General features: G+C 37.4%; 1 protein-coding gene across 8 annotated transcripts in view; it reads left to right on the top strand.

The window, feature by feature from the left end:
• Window positions 1–18,784, top strand: part of LOC106873095 (protein O-linked-mannose beta-1,2-N-acetylglucosaminyltransferase 1) — a 162,579-nt gene that overhangs the window by 127,037 nt on the left and 16,758 nt on the right. For all 8 annotated transcript variants that reach the window (XR_016245193.1, XR_016245195.1, XR_016245194.1 and 5 more), the window contains exons 12-16: window positions 752–877; window positions 2,361–2,419; window positions 5,991–6,063; window positions 8,121–8,249; window positions 15,415–15,605. Coding sequence is in view for 5 of the 8 variants with exons in the window: in XM_089366612.1 (XP_089222738.1) it covers window positions 752–877; window positions 2,361–2,419; window positions 5,991–6,063; window positions 8,121–8,249; window positions 15,415–15,605 (578 nt within the window). In the remaining 3 variants the exon portion in view is untranslated. The remainder of the gene's footprint in view (window positions 1–751; window positions 878–2,360; window positions 2,420–5,990; window positions 6,064–8,120; window positions 8,250–15,414; window positions 15,606–18,784) is intronic.

Here is an 18,784-nt window from a genome sequence, read left to right on the forward strand (position 1 = left end):
AAGGTTAAAAGATAAATATCTCATAGCAAAAAATAAATTAATTAAATTTAAAAATGCTAAAGAGAGTCTCTATAGTTGCCCAGTAGAAGATGGTATCAAAATATTCAGGAATCATGAGACAAGAAAAACTTAAGAGAACAGCCTGCATCCTGTAGAAGGTAGATCGAGGCTGTTGATGTTAATAGGTAACCTCCTTTGGATTGGAGAAATGAGTAACACCATAGTGATTATATATTGTTTTTTATACTCACTGATGATATCAGGACTGTAAGTTTAAATGAAACTAGGGTGAACTTTATATACAAAACTGGCTTGAAGTAAAAATCCAATTATTCAGCCTCAGATAAAAATTAATGAAGCAGAAATCTTGTGACCCAAATTTAATCTTCACAATCTTTTGTTTATTAATGCTGAAAGCAGCATTACATTAACTTGCTTTCTGAGAACTGTTTAACCCTTTTGATACCAATTCATCTGAGAGTGTTCCTGGTTCTCTGATATAGAACTTTTTGTTTAAAGTGATCTGAATTAAAACCTTCCATCAAAATTTCATGTTACTCTGTGCTCCAAACACCAGCTTACCAGTGTCAAGATTATTTTACTAACCTTATTATTTTCAAAATTAATTGGAACGAAGACAGTGTATTTCAACAGAAATATGGTAACAAAGGGGTTAAATGTTTGCTATTCGTTAGTGAGAGTTTTAATATGTCTTCTTATTCATTTCATAAGAAACTGTTTCTTATTTCAGGAACCTCTTGAAGTAACTAAATTATTTGGTTTGATTGGAGTACAACATACACCACTTGGAGTTAAAAATGCCAGGATATCACAACACTATAAAGCCAGTTTGACTGCAACTTTCAATCGTTACAAGGTAATAATTCAAATATTTGCTAGTAGTCTTTCCTTGAATCAGGTAGGAAACAGAGTTGTTAGAGTGTAAGATATACTACTTCGTGGGTATTTGATTTGACTTTCTGAGCTCTGAGTTCAAATTCTATGGTGGCCAGCAGTAACTTTCATCTTTTTAGAGTTGATAGAGAGAACTACTTATCAAAGGCAGTGGCTCGGCAGGACTATTAGAACTTCAGGGGGATGCCTTGGGGATGTCTCTTTCTACTTTTAGTGTTCTGATTGGAATGCTTGCGATGGGTCTGGTGCCAAGTTGTATCAGCGTTACCTTTCCTTTGGTCATTATCAATCAGGGCCAGTGGTGTTGATTGAGTACAGAATAGCATTGTTATCTCCTGTAATATATCCAGCACCAACCTCATCATCTCCAGTTTTGTGCAACCACTGCCACCATCATCTTTTTCACTTATTCTATGGTGGGTGTCATTCATAAAAATATCTAGATACAACCTTTGGTTCAGTTTTCTGGCAGTTTCTGTCAATCTTCTATAGAAGTGAGTTTTCCTTATCTCTATTTGTCTCTGTTAATGTTGTCCCTCAACCAATCTTTCGTGATTGCAAGACATTGACAGTTAAAAATTATTTTCATTTGATATACATCACCTTATATACAACAAATGGTAAATATCTTTGCTGGCTTGCTTCAGGCAAAACGTTTTCACTTGGTAACATAGCTTCATGTTCCATTAGTATCGTTTCTTATACATCTGCTTTACTCTTCACATATTTTACTCTCAGCCCTAGTTTAAAGTATAAAATATTCGAATCTGAGGAAACAAATTATGTTCTATTGGTAGATTATCCAAATAGTGAAATAAATTTTATACCTTAAAGACAAAAAAAAAAAAAAAAATAATAATAATTCAAAGGGTAGAACCCTTTGTCATAGTTCTGCCTGTAACAGAGACTCTGCAACCAGTTTATATCAGGTTTACTCTGTCCTGAAGCCCTTAAAGTATTGTAAATCATGGGAGGCTTGTTGAATGTTTGTCTGTAGCAGATTGAAAACTTAGAGGCAGAGAGAGGTTATTATAATCTGACATTTATATTATCTTATTCTCCATATATGCATTTTTCTTGATATTCCTGTCATAATTTACAAACTCATCAATGCTGTCACACTATTTTACCCTCATATCTGCATCCACACACCTTTTTTTTCAGTTTCACCATTACATAAATTATCTCCCTTGTTCTCTCACCGTATATCTTTTTTTTTTGCCATTCCATACTTCCCCTCCATTCGTTTGCTATTACATATCTTATCTTTATTGTTTTCCTCTCTATTGTTCTCCCATCTTATACCTCCTCCCCATTGTTCTTCCCTTACATATCTCTGTTGTTGTTCCACCATCCTCTTCTTTATTTTCTCATCATTTTCCAATATTCTTCCATTCCATCTCACCCACTCTCCTCTACTGACTTCTATTTCATTGTTTTTACAGGATGCTGAATTTGCCATCATAGTGGAGGAAGATTTAGATATATCCCCAGACTTCTTCAAGTAAGTCATCTATTAGATTGTCATCTATTTTTACTTACCTCTTTTTGCAGTGCTAACAGTTGTTTAAAAGTAAAATACTTCTTGACTATTATTTAATTTATACTATTGACCTTTCTGTCCAACATTATGCAAATAATGTTTCATCAGAAGAGTGGAAGAATATATCCTCATTAAAAGATGTGCAAGTTCATTTTCTAATAGGACAATTTGTCTGGCATATACCTTATAGAATTTGGTGGACAGACTGCACCAAAGCCTGTCACATACTTGAGCATTAAGGATGTATCTTGGCAAGAAAACCAAAATATTGCTTTCAAATAAAACTACTCTATATAATATTTGTTCCACAATAAGTTATCCCTTATCATTTTGGTACCTGAGATGCTATGAATGAATTAGAGATTGGCTCATTAGAGACCTATAACCAACAATGCTCTTGTACATACTACCATCACCATCAGCAGCAGTTTTACATTTATTTCTCCACATTGGCTTGTTGGATGGGAACATCCTGAACACAATATGGACAGCATGTGCAGCATCAGTACCATGTAAGCACAAAAAACATCCCACGAGTGCAATTTGGGAGACGGCAGCAGTCAGACTTGCCAGGAAAGAGTGCCGTAATGCTGAACGAGAATACAAACTGCATAAATCAGATATAAATAGGAAAAAGCGCAATGAATTGTCCAACCATCTCAAGCAGGTGACAAAAATGGCAGTACTTGAATTTGAGCAGCATATAGCAACCAACCCTGACAGTAAGGTGTTCTGGAAGTATGTACATTCAAAGCAGAGACATCACTCTCCAGTTGGTCCTCTTCGCAATCCCCACACGAGCCAGATTACTGATGATCCCCAAAAATGCACAGAACTCATTGCTGAATGCCTATGCAGGCATTTTTACTGTCATAAACCAAAACATACCATCTCCACCACCTGTGACACTAAATTCTATAACAACTCTGGAATTTATACTTGCAATTCTGAGACATCACCTTAAGAATAAACGCAATTATGCCGCTCTTGGTCTTGATGGCGTTATGTACTTACTTCTCAAATGTGGTGGGTATTTTCTTCTGCACCAACTTTCACTCTTCTTTCAGTTCCTTCATTCTCAACTAAAAAGAGGTAGTCATGGTTTTAGGACAGCATTCTTCACCCTATGAGATGTCATCTAGTGTACTGCAGGGATCTGTTCTTGGTCCTCTTTTGTTTGTTTGCATACATTAATGACATAGATGCCAGCTTAAAGAATGCCACAGTGCTGAAACATGCAGATGATATCAAGATATACCTTGAGATAAAAAGGACAGATCCTGAACACCGTAGATCTTTCCTGCAATCAGACCTGGATACAGTGCCGCAATGAGTCATGGACTGGCAACTCAAGCTGGCTGTGGACAAGTGTACCACCATGCATTTTGGGAAGAAAAACCCAGCGTCCACATACTCTCCACAACACTAATATCAAGAAGTCTTCTTGTGAACGTGACCTGGCATTACTATCAGCAGCGATTTGTACTGGACAAAGCACATCTCCAAAATTGTTAAGAAGGCTGAGGGTGTCTTGGCATCACTCAGTGAGACCATCGTCAGCCACTCTCCGGTTATCTAAGGCTGTATATGGCTATGGTGCGGCTACACTTGGAATTTGCATCACCAGTCTGGAACCTCTATCTTGCAATTTCCCTCCTGGAAACTGTTCAGAGAGTACAACCAAGCGAATACCCTCCATCAGGCATTTACCATACTCTAAACGCTTTGCTTCCCTGAGCATAGATATATTGAAACTCTGACATCTGGCAACTGACTTGGTAAACACCCACAAAATTATTAGCCATTGTGCCAACAACCATCTCGAGCTCCATGTGTCTAACACACGTGGGCATGCCTACAAAGTAAGAAAATAGCACAGCTCCCATGACTTTTGGAAACATATTTTCACACTCAGAATTGCTGAAGCATGGAACAAATTACTTGCATTGGTTGTTAGTCGCTGAGACATTGCATCCTTTAAAACCTCCATGCTTCCTAAAATTCGCCAACACTACACCTGATGTATCCCCCTCCATTTGCATGCACACATGTATATCATGACTCGTACACTGTTCACTTTCCTGACTTTTGCACATAATTCTATGTACTGCACATGCACCTTTGATGAGTTGTAGTGCACCTGAAAACTATACACAATAATTTCATTATTATATTATTCACAGTTACTTCCCCTGTAGTCAGATAACCAGTGATATTTGTATAGGACATGTCATGCTCACATTTTCCCCATGTTAACATGGATTGAGCAGATCACAATGTCTTGTCACCTATCACAGTCCTTTGTCTTGCAATGACTATAGTAGAGATAAATAATTTCAAATATGGCTCTGTGTGTGTGCATACATATAACAAATGAGAAAATGGAATTTATGATATTCTTTATTAATCAAATCAATCCTCTTGACCCATCTTGCATTGGTGCCTTGCAGGTGAGATACTCTACAACTAGTCAGGTGACTTTTCGAAAGGTATCTTGCTCAACAAACTCAAATTTTGCTTGGTTCTATTATAATGCATGTCATCATTTAGACAAGTATACACATGTTCGTGTAAGCACACATGTAGAGACACATACAAATACGCCATGGGCTGTGTTGTGTTCTTGAGCAAGACACTCTATTTCACATTGCTTCAGTTCACTCAGCCATAGAAATGAGTTACAGTGCCACTGGTGCCAAACTGTATCGGCCTTTGCCTTTCCTTTGGATAACATCTGTGACATGGAGAGTGGAGGCTGGTATGTATGGGCGACTGCTAGTCATTAACAATCTTGCCCAGATTTGTGCCTTGGAGGGTAACTTTCTAGGTTAAATCCCCATGGTCATTCATAACCAAAGAAGGTGGGTCTTTATCCTTTATACTCACACACAATTAACACTCATTCACTGCAACCTTGTACTTCATAGCTTTATCAAACACTTCGAAAAGTTGGTCAGCATCCAAAAGTCTGCCATTTGAAAACACTCTGGTATCTCCTGCTATATTTCCAGCTAAATTAAAATACCATCTAATCCCTCTCCTTATTTTTATTATTACTTCACTCTGTATATTATTGATCATTATATAATTGATTCTTCATCTACTTTGTTACTCTGGAATGGAAAATTACAAAAGTGTTCAGTTATTCTAAACCAGAAACATTTTAATGTAAAGAAAGGTGACAAGCTGGCAGAATCATTAGTGACATTTAGTGACATTTGGTCCATCTTTACGTTCTGAGTTCAAATTCCACGAAGGTTGATTTTGCTTTTTGCCCTTTTGGAGTCAATAAAATAAGTACCGGTCAAGCTCAGAGGTAGATCTAATTGACTTACACTCTCCCCTGAACTTGCTGGCCTTGTGCCAAAATTTGAAACCAACATTTGAATGTAAAGAAGCTTCAACTTTTCCATCCAATCTCCAAACAATTATAATAAATCACGAGGTTATCCTTGTATTTGCCATTTTGAGATAATGATATCATTCTTTTGATTTGTATTTAAAAATCTGTTGTCATGCTTTGTTATTTCAGTTACTTTAGTCAGACAATGCATCTGCTAGATGAAGATCCCAGTATTTACTGTGTGTCAGCATGGAATGATCAGGTTAGTATGGCATTTTATATATTGCTTTTATTGTTGTTGTTTAACATGGAGTTGGCCACGGGGGGACAAAAGCAGACTTACCATCAAAGGCACTCTAGCTATGGTCATCCCATTTTACTTTTTCCCGATGGGTTACACCTCAGACTACATTATCCATTGTCTTTTAATTTTTTTTTTAAATGGTAGCATGTGGGATGAAAGAGATGTGGTTGCTATTTCTAGCAGGATGAGCAACTATGTACATGCTTCTCTATTGTTTCATATTTTATTCATCGGTTTATACTACTTTCTCTTATTACATATTTCATCAACATTAAAATGTGATGAAATAACAAGAAAAGGAGGGCTCAATTAGTGATAAACTCAACAATAATAGGGCAGAAGCTTGAGTCACTATGTTAGTTGTTGATGTTAAAAGCCCTAGTTAGACTGTCATTATTTATTTATGCGCCCTTTTAAAGCTTAGCCAGGCTCATGGGCTCGGTTTCCCAGTTTCTATAGTGTATGTCCCCCCCCCCCCCAGCTGGATGGGATGCCAGTCCATCGCAGCGTTAGTCAAGAAACAGGAAGAAAGAGTGAGAGAAAGTTGGAGCAAAAGAGTACAACAGGGGTTGCCACCACCCCCTGCTGGAGCCTCGTGGAACTTTTAGGTGTTTTCGCTCAATAAAAACACACAAGCCTGGTCTGGGAATTGAAACCACGATCTTCCGACCGCGAGTCCGCTGCCCTAACCACTGGGCCATTGTGCCTCCAGTTAACCTGTCATATTGACCTATAATGAAAGACATTCTAGCTTTGATCATCCTATTCATTTCTCAATTTAATAATAAAATTCTTTGCAAGGTGAAATGTCAGCCACTGTCATGCAGCTGTCTATGACGAACATCGACTGCATCAGTTTCATCAGCTTCAGAAGACAGACAAAGGTTATGAGCACAGACTAAACCATTTAAAACAGAGAAAAAAAAGTCTGCTATGTTCCCTATTCAGAAGCAGCACTTGCTGTCAGATACGGACTTTTAATTCATGAACCATATGTCCACTGTCTTATTTTAATAATTACAAATGGTAGGCTGTGAAGTTGCAGAATCACTAAATGGCAGACGACATAGTATTGCAAAACATTGCCTCTTGATACCAACATGGCTCCAACAGCCAAGTCAACAGCTGGGAAACTGCAGAGCAACCCAGCTAGCCAACTTGCCCAGTGAAGAAGAAGTAGTTGCACGCAGCTAGATGTCTTGTATAATGTAGCTCTTCATCACCTGACTCTACACTTCACAACTCTTGGTCAACTGACTACCACATGTTCACTCCCCAGTTAATATAGTCCTCCTCATAAAGCACACCAAAAATTAATAAGGAGAATGTGCAGCATGCCTTAAATCAGTCATGCAATCAATGAACATTATTTCTCATTAGAATTAGGGATCTATTATTTGTTTTCTTTTGTAGAAGTAGAGAATAATATTTCGAGTAGTATTATTTTAAATTATATTTATCAGATTAGTTCTATTTGCTACAGATGATTGCCTACTGAGCTATAATAATATTCTGTAGCTTACTGTCACAGCAGCTAGAACTTTACTCTCTTTTTCATAACAATACTTAGTGACATTTCTTCTGACCCTTTACATTCTGAGTTCAAAACCCACAGAGGTCAGCTTTGTTCTTCATGCTTTTGGGTCCATTAAAATATGTACCAGTTAAGCACTGAGGTCAAGGTAATTGACTGTCCCCGCCTCAAATTGCCATCTTCTGCTAAATTTTGAAACCATTAATTAAGAATGAGACATTTTGTACAAAGTAAATTACTTTTGTGCTTTGTTCAGGAATGTAGAACAACGCCTATCTACAAATACAGGATTTTCAATAATGGTTTGTAGTTATATTCTACAGAGATACATCATTTGTATCATGCAGCAATATGAACAACAAGTATTTTCAATGCTGGAAAATGGCACAATATCTATATGCAGAACAGAAAGCATTTTCTGTATTGGTTTGTGGTTATTGTATTCTTCAGGAATATATTCTTTGTATTTTGTATCATATAGGGATATGAACATTCATGTAAGGATCCATCACTTTTGTACCGCATTGAAACCATGCCTGGGTTAGGTTGGATGCTAAAACGTAAACTTTACAAAGAAGAACTAGAAGCACAGTGGCCAACCCCAGAGAAGGTGAGAATGTCTTTTTTGTTTTTTTAAAACAACTTTTTTTTATGCAATGTCAAGACAAGGGGAGACACACATATGTATTGTGTGTGTGTGTGTGTGTCTTCCCATTATTTTGAGGTTGTTTCTGTCATCTGTAAAGACAGTGTCATTATATAGACATTGTCATTGTTTATGTCAGCTGCAAAGCATACATTTCAAGTTCAAGCTAATGAACTGTTAAAGGGAAATAGTTCCTTACTTGGCTTCAAATGAGGGTTAGTGACTGGAAAGGGATTCAACCATAGCATAGAAAAATTTCCACTTTAAGTCCTGTCTGACCCATGCTAGTATGGAAGGCAGACGTTAAACAATGATGATGATGATATATATATTATTATGGAATAATTACTGTGAAGCATTGTGTAGAATATATTGTATAAAAGATCATGGGTAAGGCCAAAACAATGCGAAATAAATGCAAGGTAAAAAGACAAATATGTTAATTAATGTAGACTTATCTTGTATTCAATATTTCGGGATTATGACCTCATTTTCAAGAAATTGACGAATGTTGCCGATGTGCATGTGTGTGACACAGACATACATCGGCAACATTCGTCAATTTCTTGAAAATGGGGTCATAACCCGGAAATATTGAATACAAGATAAGTCTACATTAATTAACATATTTGTTTCCTTGTGATTTACTTTGCATTGTTTTGGCCTTACCCATGATCTTTTATACAATTTATTATTATTATTATTATATAGATATTTATATGTGTATATGTTTGTATTTGTATAGATATATAATGTAAAGAAAATGGAAAATGTGAACATAGAAATCAATTTACTTATATGATACTCACTTTCATGTCACCTACACACGTTTCAATTTCTCATCTTCATTCATGTTTTGCAATTAAAATTGTATTATGAATTCAAAAGGTAAAAATCTCTTCCGGGCAATATATTGACATATTCATTTAACATATTGACATATATTCATTTACATCCTAAATATATATATATATTGCAATTAAGAGTATGAAGACAGGGAAAGCCCCCGGCCCATCAGGTATCACTGCAGAGATGCTCAAAATATCTGGTAGTGTTGGCTACAGCCTAGTCACCCGTATTACGAACCAGGTGATACACGAAGGAGTCATACCCAATGACTGGTGTAGCAGCACCATAGTAAACTGTTACAAAGGTAAAGGTGACGCTTTAGATACTAATAATTACAGAGGCATCAAGCTGTTAGATCAGGTTATGAAAGTTACGGAGAGGGTCATAGCCCAACTAATTAGGGAGCAAATCAATTTAGATGAGATGCAGTTTGGGTTCGTGCCAGGTAAAAGCACCACTGATGCCATATTTCTAGTGAGACAGCTGCAGGAGAAATATCTAGCCAAGGATAAACCTCTGTACCTGGCCTTCATTGACATGGAGAAAGCCTTTGACAGGGTCCCCCGATCCCTTATCTGGTGGTCAATGAGGAAACTTGGGTTAGAAGAATGGTTAGTGAGAGCTGTGCGAGCCATGTACAGAGATGCTGTCAGTAAGGTGAAGGTTGGAAATGAGTACAGTAATGAATTCCGGGTAGAGGTAGGGGTCCACCAAGGTTCCGTCCTCAGCCCCCTCCTATTTATCATAGTCCTCCAGGCGATCACAGAGGAATTCAAGACAGGTTGCCCCTGGGAGCTCCTCTATGCTGATGACCTTGCACTAATTGCGCAGTCACTATCAGAACTAGAGGAGAAGTTTAAGGTGTGGAAGCAAGGACTAGAATCGAAGGGCCTTAGAGTCAACCTAGCAAAAACCAAAATCCTAATAAGTAGGAAGGTAGATAAAACACAAACCCCTTCAGGTAGATGGCCCTGCTCAGTATGCAGTAAAAGAGTAGGTACATATAAGATGTACCCGGTGCAAGCTATGGACACATAAGAGGTGCAGCAATATCAAAGGCAGATTAACTACAGAGTTAGTTTTTGTATGTGGCAGATGTTCAGGTGCAATAAACACTGTAAACAAACAGGAAACAACTTCTATCTCATTCCAGGGAGAAAAACTAGAGGTAGTTGATAGCTTCCGCTATCTGGGTGACCAAGTTAGTAGTGGGGGTGGGTGCGCTGAAAGTGTAACTGCTAGAATAAGAATAGCCTGGGCCAAGTTTAGAGAGCTCTTACCTCTGCTGGCGACAAAGGGACTCTCACTCAGAGTAAAAGGCAGACTGCATGACGCATGTGTACGAACAGCCATGCTACATGGCAGTGAAACATGGGCTGTGACTGCTGAGGACATGCGTAAGCTCGCAAGGAATGAAGCCAGTATGCTCCGCTGGATATGTAATGTAAATGTGCATACCCGTCAGAGTGTAAGTATCTTGAGAGAAAAGCTGAACATAAGAAGCATCAGTAGTGGTGTGCAAGAGAGATGATTGCGCTGGTTTGGACATGTGGTGAGAATGAATGAGGATAGCTGCGTGAAAAAGTGCCACTCCCTAACAGTTGAGGGAACCCGTGGAAGAGGTAGGCCCAGGAAGACCTGGGCTGAGGTGGTGAGGCAAGACCTTCGAACATTGGGCCTCACCGAGGCGATGACTACTGACCGAGACCTTTGGAAATGTGCTGTGCGTGAGAAGACCCGGCAAGCCAAGTGAGATCGTTGTCAGGGCCTCTGGACTGGCTCTTGTGCGGGTGGCACATAAGATGTACCATCCTGAGCGTGACCATTGCCAGTACCGCCTGACTGGCCTTGTAGAGTTTTCGAGCGAGATCGTTGCCAGTGCCCCTGGACTGGCTCTTGTGCGGGTGGCACATAAAAGACACCATTTCGAGCGTGGCCGTTTTCGTGCGGGTGACACGTAAAAACACCCACTACACTCTCTGAGTGGTTGGCGTTAGGAAGGGCATCCAGCTGTAGAAACTCTGCTAAATTAGATTGGAGCCTGGTGTAGCCATCCGGTTGCACCAGTCCTCAGTCAAATCGTCCAACCCATGCTAGCATGGAAAGCGGACGTTAAACGATGATGATGATGATGATGATGATTCTTTATGATTTATAAGAAGCTTATTTAATATAATTGTTAATTTATTTAGACAGGTGCAGGAGTGGCTGTGTGGTAAGTAGCTTGCTTACCAACCACATGGTTCCGGGTTCATTCCCACTGCATGGCACCTTGGGCAAGTGTCTTCTACTATAGCCTCGGGCTGACCAAAGCCTTGTGAGTGGATTTGGTAGACGGAAACTGAAAGAAGCCTGTCGTATATATGTATATATATATATGTATGTGTGTGTATATGTTTGTGTGTCAGTGTTTGTCCCCCCAACATCGCCTGACAACCGATGGTGGTGTGTTTACGTCCCCGTAACTTAGTGGTTCGGCAAAAGAGACCAATAGAATAAGTACTCTGCTTACACTGAATAAGTCTTGGGGTTGATTTGCTCGACTAAAGGCGGTGCTCCAGCATGGCCACAGTCAAATGGCTGAAACAAATAAAAGAAAAGAATAAAAAGAATATATCAGCTGATAGAGTTTCAATGTGTATTCTATTTGATTAATATTATAGAATCATAAATTCTAGATATTGATTTATTTACATAATGCCTATTTAATTATATTTATTTAGATTTATTTGACATAGATTTATGCACATAATGTCTATTCAATTTTGTGTATTTGAATTTATTAAACGTATATTTAATCCTGTGTGGACAACAAAATCCTCTTTTGACGTTGGTGTGTTTATGTCCCCAAAGCTTAGTAGTTCAGCAAAAGAGATCAATAGAATAAGTACTAGGCTTACATCGAATAAGTCCTGGGGTCAATTTGTTAAACTAATGGTGGTGCTCCAGCATGGCCACAGCCACATGACTGAAACAAGTTAGAGAATAAAATAATATATATATATATATATATATATATATATATATATATATATATATGGTCCCACCCTTGCCAGCATGGAAGGCAGATGTTAAACAATGATGATGGTGACTATTATATATATATATATATATGGAGGAAAAATCGATGAGAGTAATCACAAGGTAGCTAAATGTTGCTTAAGTGTCCCAGGTATGTCAAATATTTCATTGTTGTGCTCATTTTATTTAATCCTGAAACTATGTAGCACAACACACTCCTTATTTTGCTACCTATATATATTTATTATATAGATATATATATATATGTGTATATGTTTGTGTGTATATATATATATGTATGTATGTGTGTGTGTATGTATATATATATATACATATATATATATGTATATATATATATATATATATATATATATATATATATATATATATATATAGTGCCAGAAAGGCGGCACCTGTGCCCAGCGTCGCCTTTCTAGCACTTGTGCCCAGTGTCGCCTTTCTGGCACTTGTGCCCGAGACATGTATAAGGATTTTCGAGCGAGATCGTTGCCAGTGCCCCTGGACTGGCTCTTGTGCGGGTGGCACATAAAATACACCATTTTGAGCGTGGCCGTTGCCAGTACCGCCTGACTGGCCTTCGTGCGGGTGACACGTAAAAGCACCCACTACACTCTCGGAGTGGTTGGCGTTAGGAAGCGCATCCAGCTGTAGAAACTCTGCCAAATCAGATTGGAGCCTGGTGTAGCCATCTGGTTTCACCAGTCCTCAGTCAAATCGTCCAACCCATGCTAGCATGGAAAACAGACGTTAAGCGATGATGATGATGATGATGATGATATATATATTGGATGTGGTACTGATGAAAGAGCAGTACCTTTTGAAATATGCCTGTTAACTGATTACCTATTTTTCCTACCTTTGATTGTATTGTTTACATAGATGTATTCATATATGAAATGTTGAAACCTTCAGTGCTGGCTCTGAATTCTGTAGAAAATCTGTAAGACATGACATGGACAGCTGCAATGGAAACTATGAGGATATGGCCATCAAGAAGGGATACAGCAGGTGTTCTGACTGCGTTCACTAGCCAGAATTCATTCAACAACTGACTCAAATCAGATGGCTATGTAAAGCTGCTGGAAACTGGACTCCTAGCCATACCTCCAGAAAGAGTCCGAAATTGTTGGAGATTTTGTATGACTTCACCAGCCCCATTTTCTGGTTTCTTATTCTCCCCAATTGTAATCCCATGGATTACTATGAACAGGGCACTGTTGAGAAAGACACCATTTATAGGTGCAGGTGTGGCTGTGCGGTGGGAAGTTGTTCTCCCCAGCCACATGCTTCAAGGTACAGTCCCACTGTGTGGCACCTTGGGCATGTGTCTTTTAATGTAACCTCAGCCAACCAAGACCTTGTGAGAGGATTTGGTGGACATAGGTTGGGAGAGGCCCTTCGTATGTGTATGTATCTTTGTGTCTGTCTCCTTCCACCTGTAACTTAGTGGTTCAGCATAAGAGACTGATAAAATAAGTACCAGGCTCAAAAAATAAGTATTGAGATTGATTTGTTGAACTGAAATTCTTCTAGGCAATGCTCCAGCATGGCCACAAACTAATGGCTTATACAAATAAAAAATAAAAATGAATCATGCACACATGTTTGTGTATGTACATATTATATGTTAATGTTTGTCTTTTGTGTTCTGTTGTACTAAAAAACAATTTTACATCCATCTGATGGATTACTTTCAACTTTCATAGAGGACAATTTTAGAATCTTTTCTGTTTGGCTGCTATTTTTCAATTTCTTCAATTTTTGTTCCAATTGATTTTATATTTGGTTTATATAGTTTTGTAAATCTATCGTTTACATGAAATTCATTTTAGCCATAAATCAATAAATAAAGAGTTAATAGCTTTAAAGTATGCAAATTGTGGATAATTTTAGTAAATCAAAAGCCTCAGATATATAGGTGTCTGTTTCCATAGTAACAAGCCAAGCTGTTACCAAGCTTCTCACCACATGCTCCTTTTGTTGCTTATTAGATGCTTAAAATGCATTCAGTATGAGGTGATCCATATGAAAAATCCTCAAAAATTTTCTGAAAATTCAAAACAAAAAAAGTTTTGAGGTGTTATATGGCATACATAAAACAGAATTCCGCCAATATTTTATTCGTTTTCAGTTGACATGTGCTGTCTTTGCACAAAATGACTGCTTCCAAATCTTGTTTTCTGACTGGGTAAAAATTATCAAACTTTAAACCTCTAACTTTTTTTTTTTTTTAATTTCTGGAAAAAGTGAATTGTCTCCTGAGATTCAACATGGAAAATTACATCAATACACCAAATTTTAAAATTTTCACAAGTGCAGCCAAACAGAATAGATCCCAATTTTATTAGTCTTAGACAAGAACATTATTGACAGTGACTTCAAAATTTCGGCCAGTTAGGCCATTGCTGGACTGCAATGCATTGAAGTTAATCCTTACATTTTATAGTCTTTGTTGATTTAAAATCTTCCTTGGGTCTGTGTTCAGTTGAGTGGTAATTAGGCTTTTGAGGTGTTATGGAAGAGTGTTTTGGGGAAATTTTTATTGATCAAATTTGGGGTTATATTATTGTTTAATGTATGTGGAACTTTGTAAGCAAATGTGAATATTTAGGTTTGTCCGTTTTGGGATACACCTAAATATATATGCCTTATAGTGCCTTTTAGGCTGTGCAATAATTTTTTATGTATCAAACCAAACATATGAACTTTTTACTTTGATCCTTTAGCATTTAAACCAGCTGTATCCAGCCAAAATATTCTACCTGTCCTATGTTGAGACTGGCCAGATCTGGCTTCTCACAACTACCCTAGAATGTCATTCTCAAAAATTAGCAATCACATCATTAATATCTCAAAGCTTAAAGATAATGCACGGTTAATTCAAAACAATGTGAATGAATAAGTATAACATTTTACCATGTAATTTAAATGCTAAAAGGTTAAATGTTATTTATTGTCAGATTCCTGAAATTTAAATAACAATAATCTGGTTGGTATTACATTGAGAAACGATTTGAGAACTCTGTAGCCACACTGTCTAGGACAGGGAAGAATTTATCTGATTTGAAAGAAACCCTACTGCTATCTGGTAGGGAAAAGCTTTTTCGAAAAACCTCAAGGTTACCTTCAAATTATCCAGTACCCCATATATTATCAGTTATTTTAATAGTACCCTGGTACCTTTGAGAAGAGGTTAATCATAGAATCAGAACTAAATGCCTTTTACTTTTTGTTCCAGCAATGGGATTGGGATATGTGGATGAGAGCTAACTTTATCCGCAAAGATCGTGAATGCATCATTCCAGATATTTCCCGAACCTACCATTTTGGCTCCAAAGGAATCAACATGAACCCGTATTTTCAGGAAGTTTATTTTAAAAAGCATTCTTTCATGACTTTACCAAACGTTCAACTGAAAGACATTGATAAGTAAGTTGCTTGCGTTCATTTTTGCACACCTAATTTATGAAGCTGGTTTGTTATCTCATTTAATCATTTTACTTATTGCTGTTTCCTTTTGTTTTTATTTTTAAAACACACACACACACACACACACATACACATGCAAGTGTGACTGTGTGGTTAAGTTGCTTGCTGCCTAATCATGTTGTCTCAGGTTCAGTCACACTGTGTGGCACCTTGGGCAAGTGTCTTCTACTATAACTATGGACCAACCAAAGCCTTATGAGTGGATTTGATAGCTGGAAACAGAAATGGCTGTCTTGTGCATGTGTGTATGTGTATATATGTCTTTGTGTATTTATGTGTATGTTTGTGTGTACTCTTTCTTTATATCTCATGATGGTTGTAAATGATTATCATCATGCAAATGATATTTGTTTGTAGTCTTCTATGAAAAGCATGATTGACCATGAGGAAATATTGTCTTGCTTGGAAGCAAGTGAGGATTGGTGACAGGAAAGGCATTCAGACATAGAGAATCTGTCTCAACAAATTGTTTGACTCATGGAATCATGTAGAAGTGACTCTCTCACACACACACACATCAAATAAATCAGTAGTGTCATTAGAGCATTACCTAGACTACCTTGTAGTACATCTTCTGATTCTCTGCATTCTGGGTTCAAATTCCTGCTGAGGTTAACTTTGCCTTTCTTCTTCCTTTTGTACTTGATTAAAAAAGTGTGAATCCAGGATGTTGGATCACTGAAACTGTTAGCATATTGGATGGGATCTCTTGTGTTATCTGGCTCTTTGCATTGTAACAGTAACACCTTTGACAACGCTGTATCAGCCTTATGTTTCCTTTAGACATCATCAGTGGTGGGGAGAAGAAAAGGTTGCATGCATGGGCAACTGCAGACCTTTCTCAAAATAAAACCTTGCCCAGGCTTGTGCCTTAGAAAAGGGCCTTCTAGATGCAGAGATCCATGGACTGAAGAGGACCTTAGAATATCTATAGATGTGCATGTATATACATATACACTCACGTGAACGTTGATTGGACCACTTGTTACCACTTGAATCACTTGGTAATATTCTAATTAATTATATCTGTGCATGAATGAACAGTTTTGAGAACATTTCAAAAAAGTTTCCAAGCTATTGTTTTAATGAACAAATTCTTTAAAAAGGTATAGCAACCTTTCAAAGTAATTTAATGTACAATGGCTAGTTTTAGAATATTGTTTCTTTTGTTAATATGAAAATCATTTTTCTTCTGCATGACAGACAGATCATGTAAATATATAAGAAGCATATTCAAATAATCACTTCAGTATATTGGCATTGTGTACAAATACGATAATAAATGGTTTGCACTCCATTTTCCAAGAAAATGAAAAATAAAATAAGTAACACTGATTACAATTAAATTACAATATCATTAATTGAGTACAGCATAACAATTCATTAGTAACAATAGCTTGATTGCATTGGTAACTATATGCAACTGTCTACACATTTACATAATTCCATTAATAACTGAAAGAAGTGTTCAGCTGGGTTGCTGTTTTGCTTCTAAGCCTGGCAGTGTAGGTTCAAATATACCTGACATTAGTGGCAATGTTGGATCTAACATGATGTTGATTGATGACATATGAGAGTATATTCCCTGTTGAGCCTCTTTTATTAGAATGCAAAAGTAATTATGAAATTTGCAGTTCTGATATCTACTAGTGAGCTTTCTACTTGGTTGTAGAGAAGTTATCAAACAACAATTCATTTTACCATGTGTAGTGAACTCCCTGACAAAAATCCTGTCTTTGAGCTCTAGTCATCTTGAATCAGATGTTCCCTATTTAGATTACCAAGTCTGTTGTAACCCTGCAATAACTAGTTTCTCCCCCACTACACATTCTATCAACTCCAGTGTAACTTATGTCTTGCACATTTATAACAAACTTGCTGTGATGTGACAAGGTAGTGAAGACTGATCTCAGGACCTTGAATCCCATGGACTGAGATGGCTGGTGATGTGTGGTTCTCTAGAAGACCTGCCCTCATCAACATAACTGAGCTCCAACAGAACTCTGTGTGTGTGTGTGTGTGTGTACATGTGCAATTAGGCCCTCCACCCAATTCCTTCCCCTTCAAGACATCTACCACCCACCACCTCCCTAACTGCTGTCCCTCTCTTACTACCCACGACTACTTTGCTTGTTATCCATCATTCATCCATTATTCTCATCTCCACCCATACTTTCAATGATCCACTCCCACTGTGCCACTAAATTACCCACCAGCTACATACATCCCACCCAACTACATACACTGAGCCTGCCTCCCTCCTTCTCTCTCTTCCCCATCCACTCCTGCAACCTACCCAACAGCATGTCAGCTCTCTTTCATTCCTCTATTTACTGTACTGCACCAGACAAACCCTGCTTCTCCTACTTACTTCTGACACCCTTCCACTACTCATTCCTACTCACCTTGTACCAGAGATACAATTAGCATCTTACAGTTTCCTTCTACTAAATTCACTTGCATGGCTTTGGTCAGCCAAAGACTGTAGTAGAAGACATAACACCAAAGTCAATGGTTGGTAAATCTTTCATGTTTTTTTTAATGAACTGAAACTAGAGGAATTTGAAATAATAAAGTAATTTCTTCAAAACTGACTTTTTCCCCACAGCAATGAAAACAGGACAAGGAAGTGATGCAAGGCCATAAGAAAATTAATATTAAAAGAAAATTTAAATGTTACAAGGCTAATTAAACTAATGCACATTAAATTAGTTGAAATTTTTTATGCTATGTGATTAGTAATTAGTATATTATTTCACCCAGATATTGTGATTAGTAAAGTAATATACATGTAGACCATCCTGCACCTGAAAGGAGAGGGATAGAAGCTAGCACAATGAGCAGAAGTTTGATAAATTAGTTGACAGATCTTCAATTAAACCTGTCACCAGCCGTGTCAGTATTAAAATTGTTTGTTTAAAAACTGTTCTCATTACATAATTATTTACATTTTTATACTCTGTTTAGTAACAGTCAATAAAATATAATTGTAAATATAATTAACAACAGACTGGAGGTTGGCAGTCAATATATTGTTTAGCTACATCTGGATGCGTTTAAATTCATTTTTGATAACATGCTCATGAATTATTTATAAAAAAAAAAAAAAAGAAAAGAAG

This window comes from Octopus bimaculoides, chromosome 19 (genome assembly GCF_046866305.1).
Source record: "Octopus bimaculoides isolate indiv1 chromosome 19, ASM4686630v1, whole genome shotgun sequence".
NCBI classification, from domain to species: Eukaryota; Metazoa; Mollusca; class Cephalopoda; order Octopoda; family Octopodidae; genus Octopus; species Octopus bimaculoides.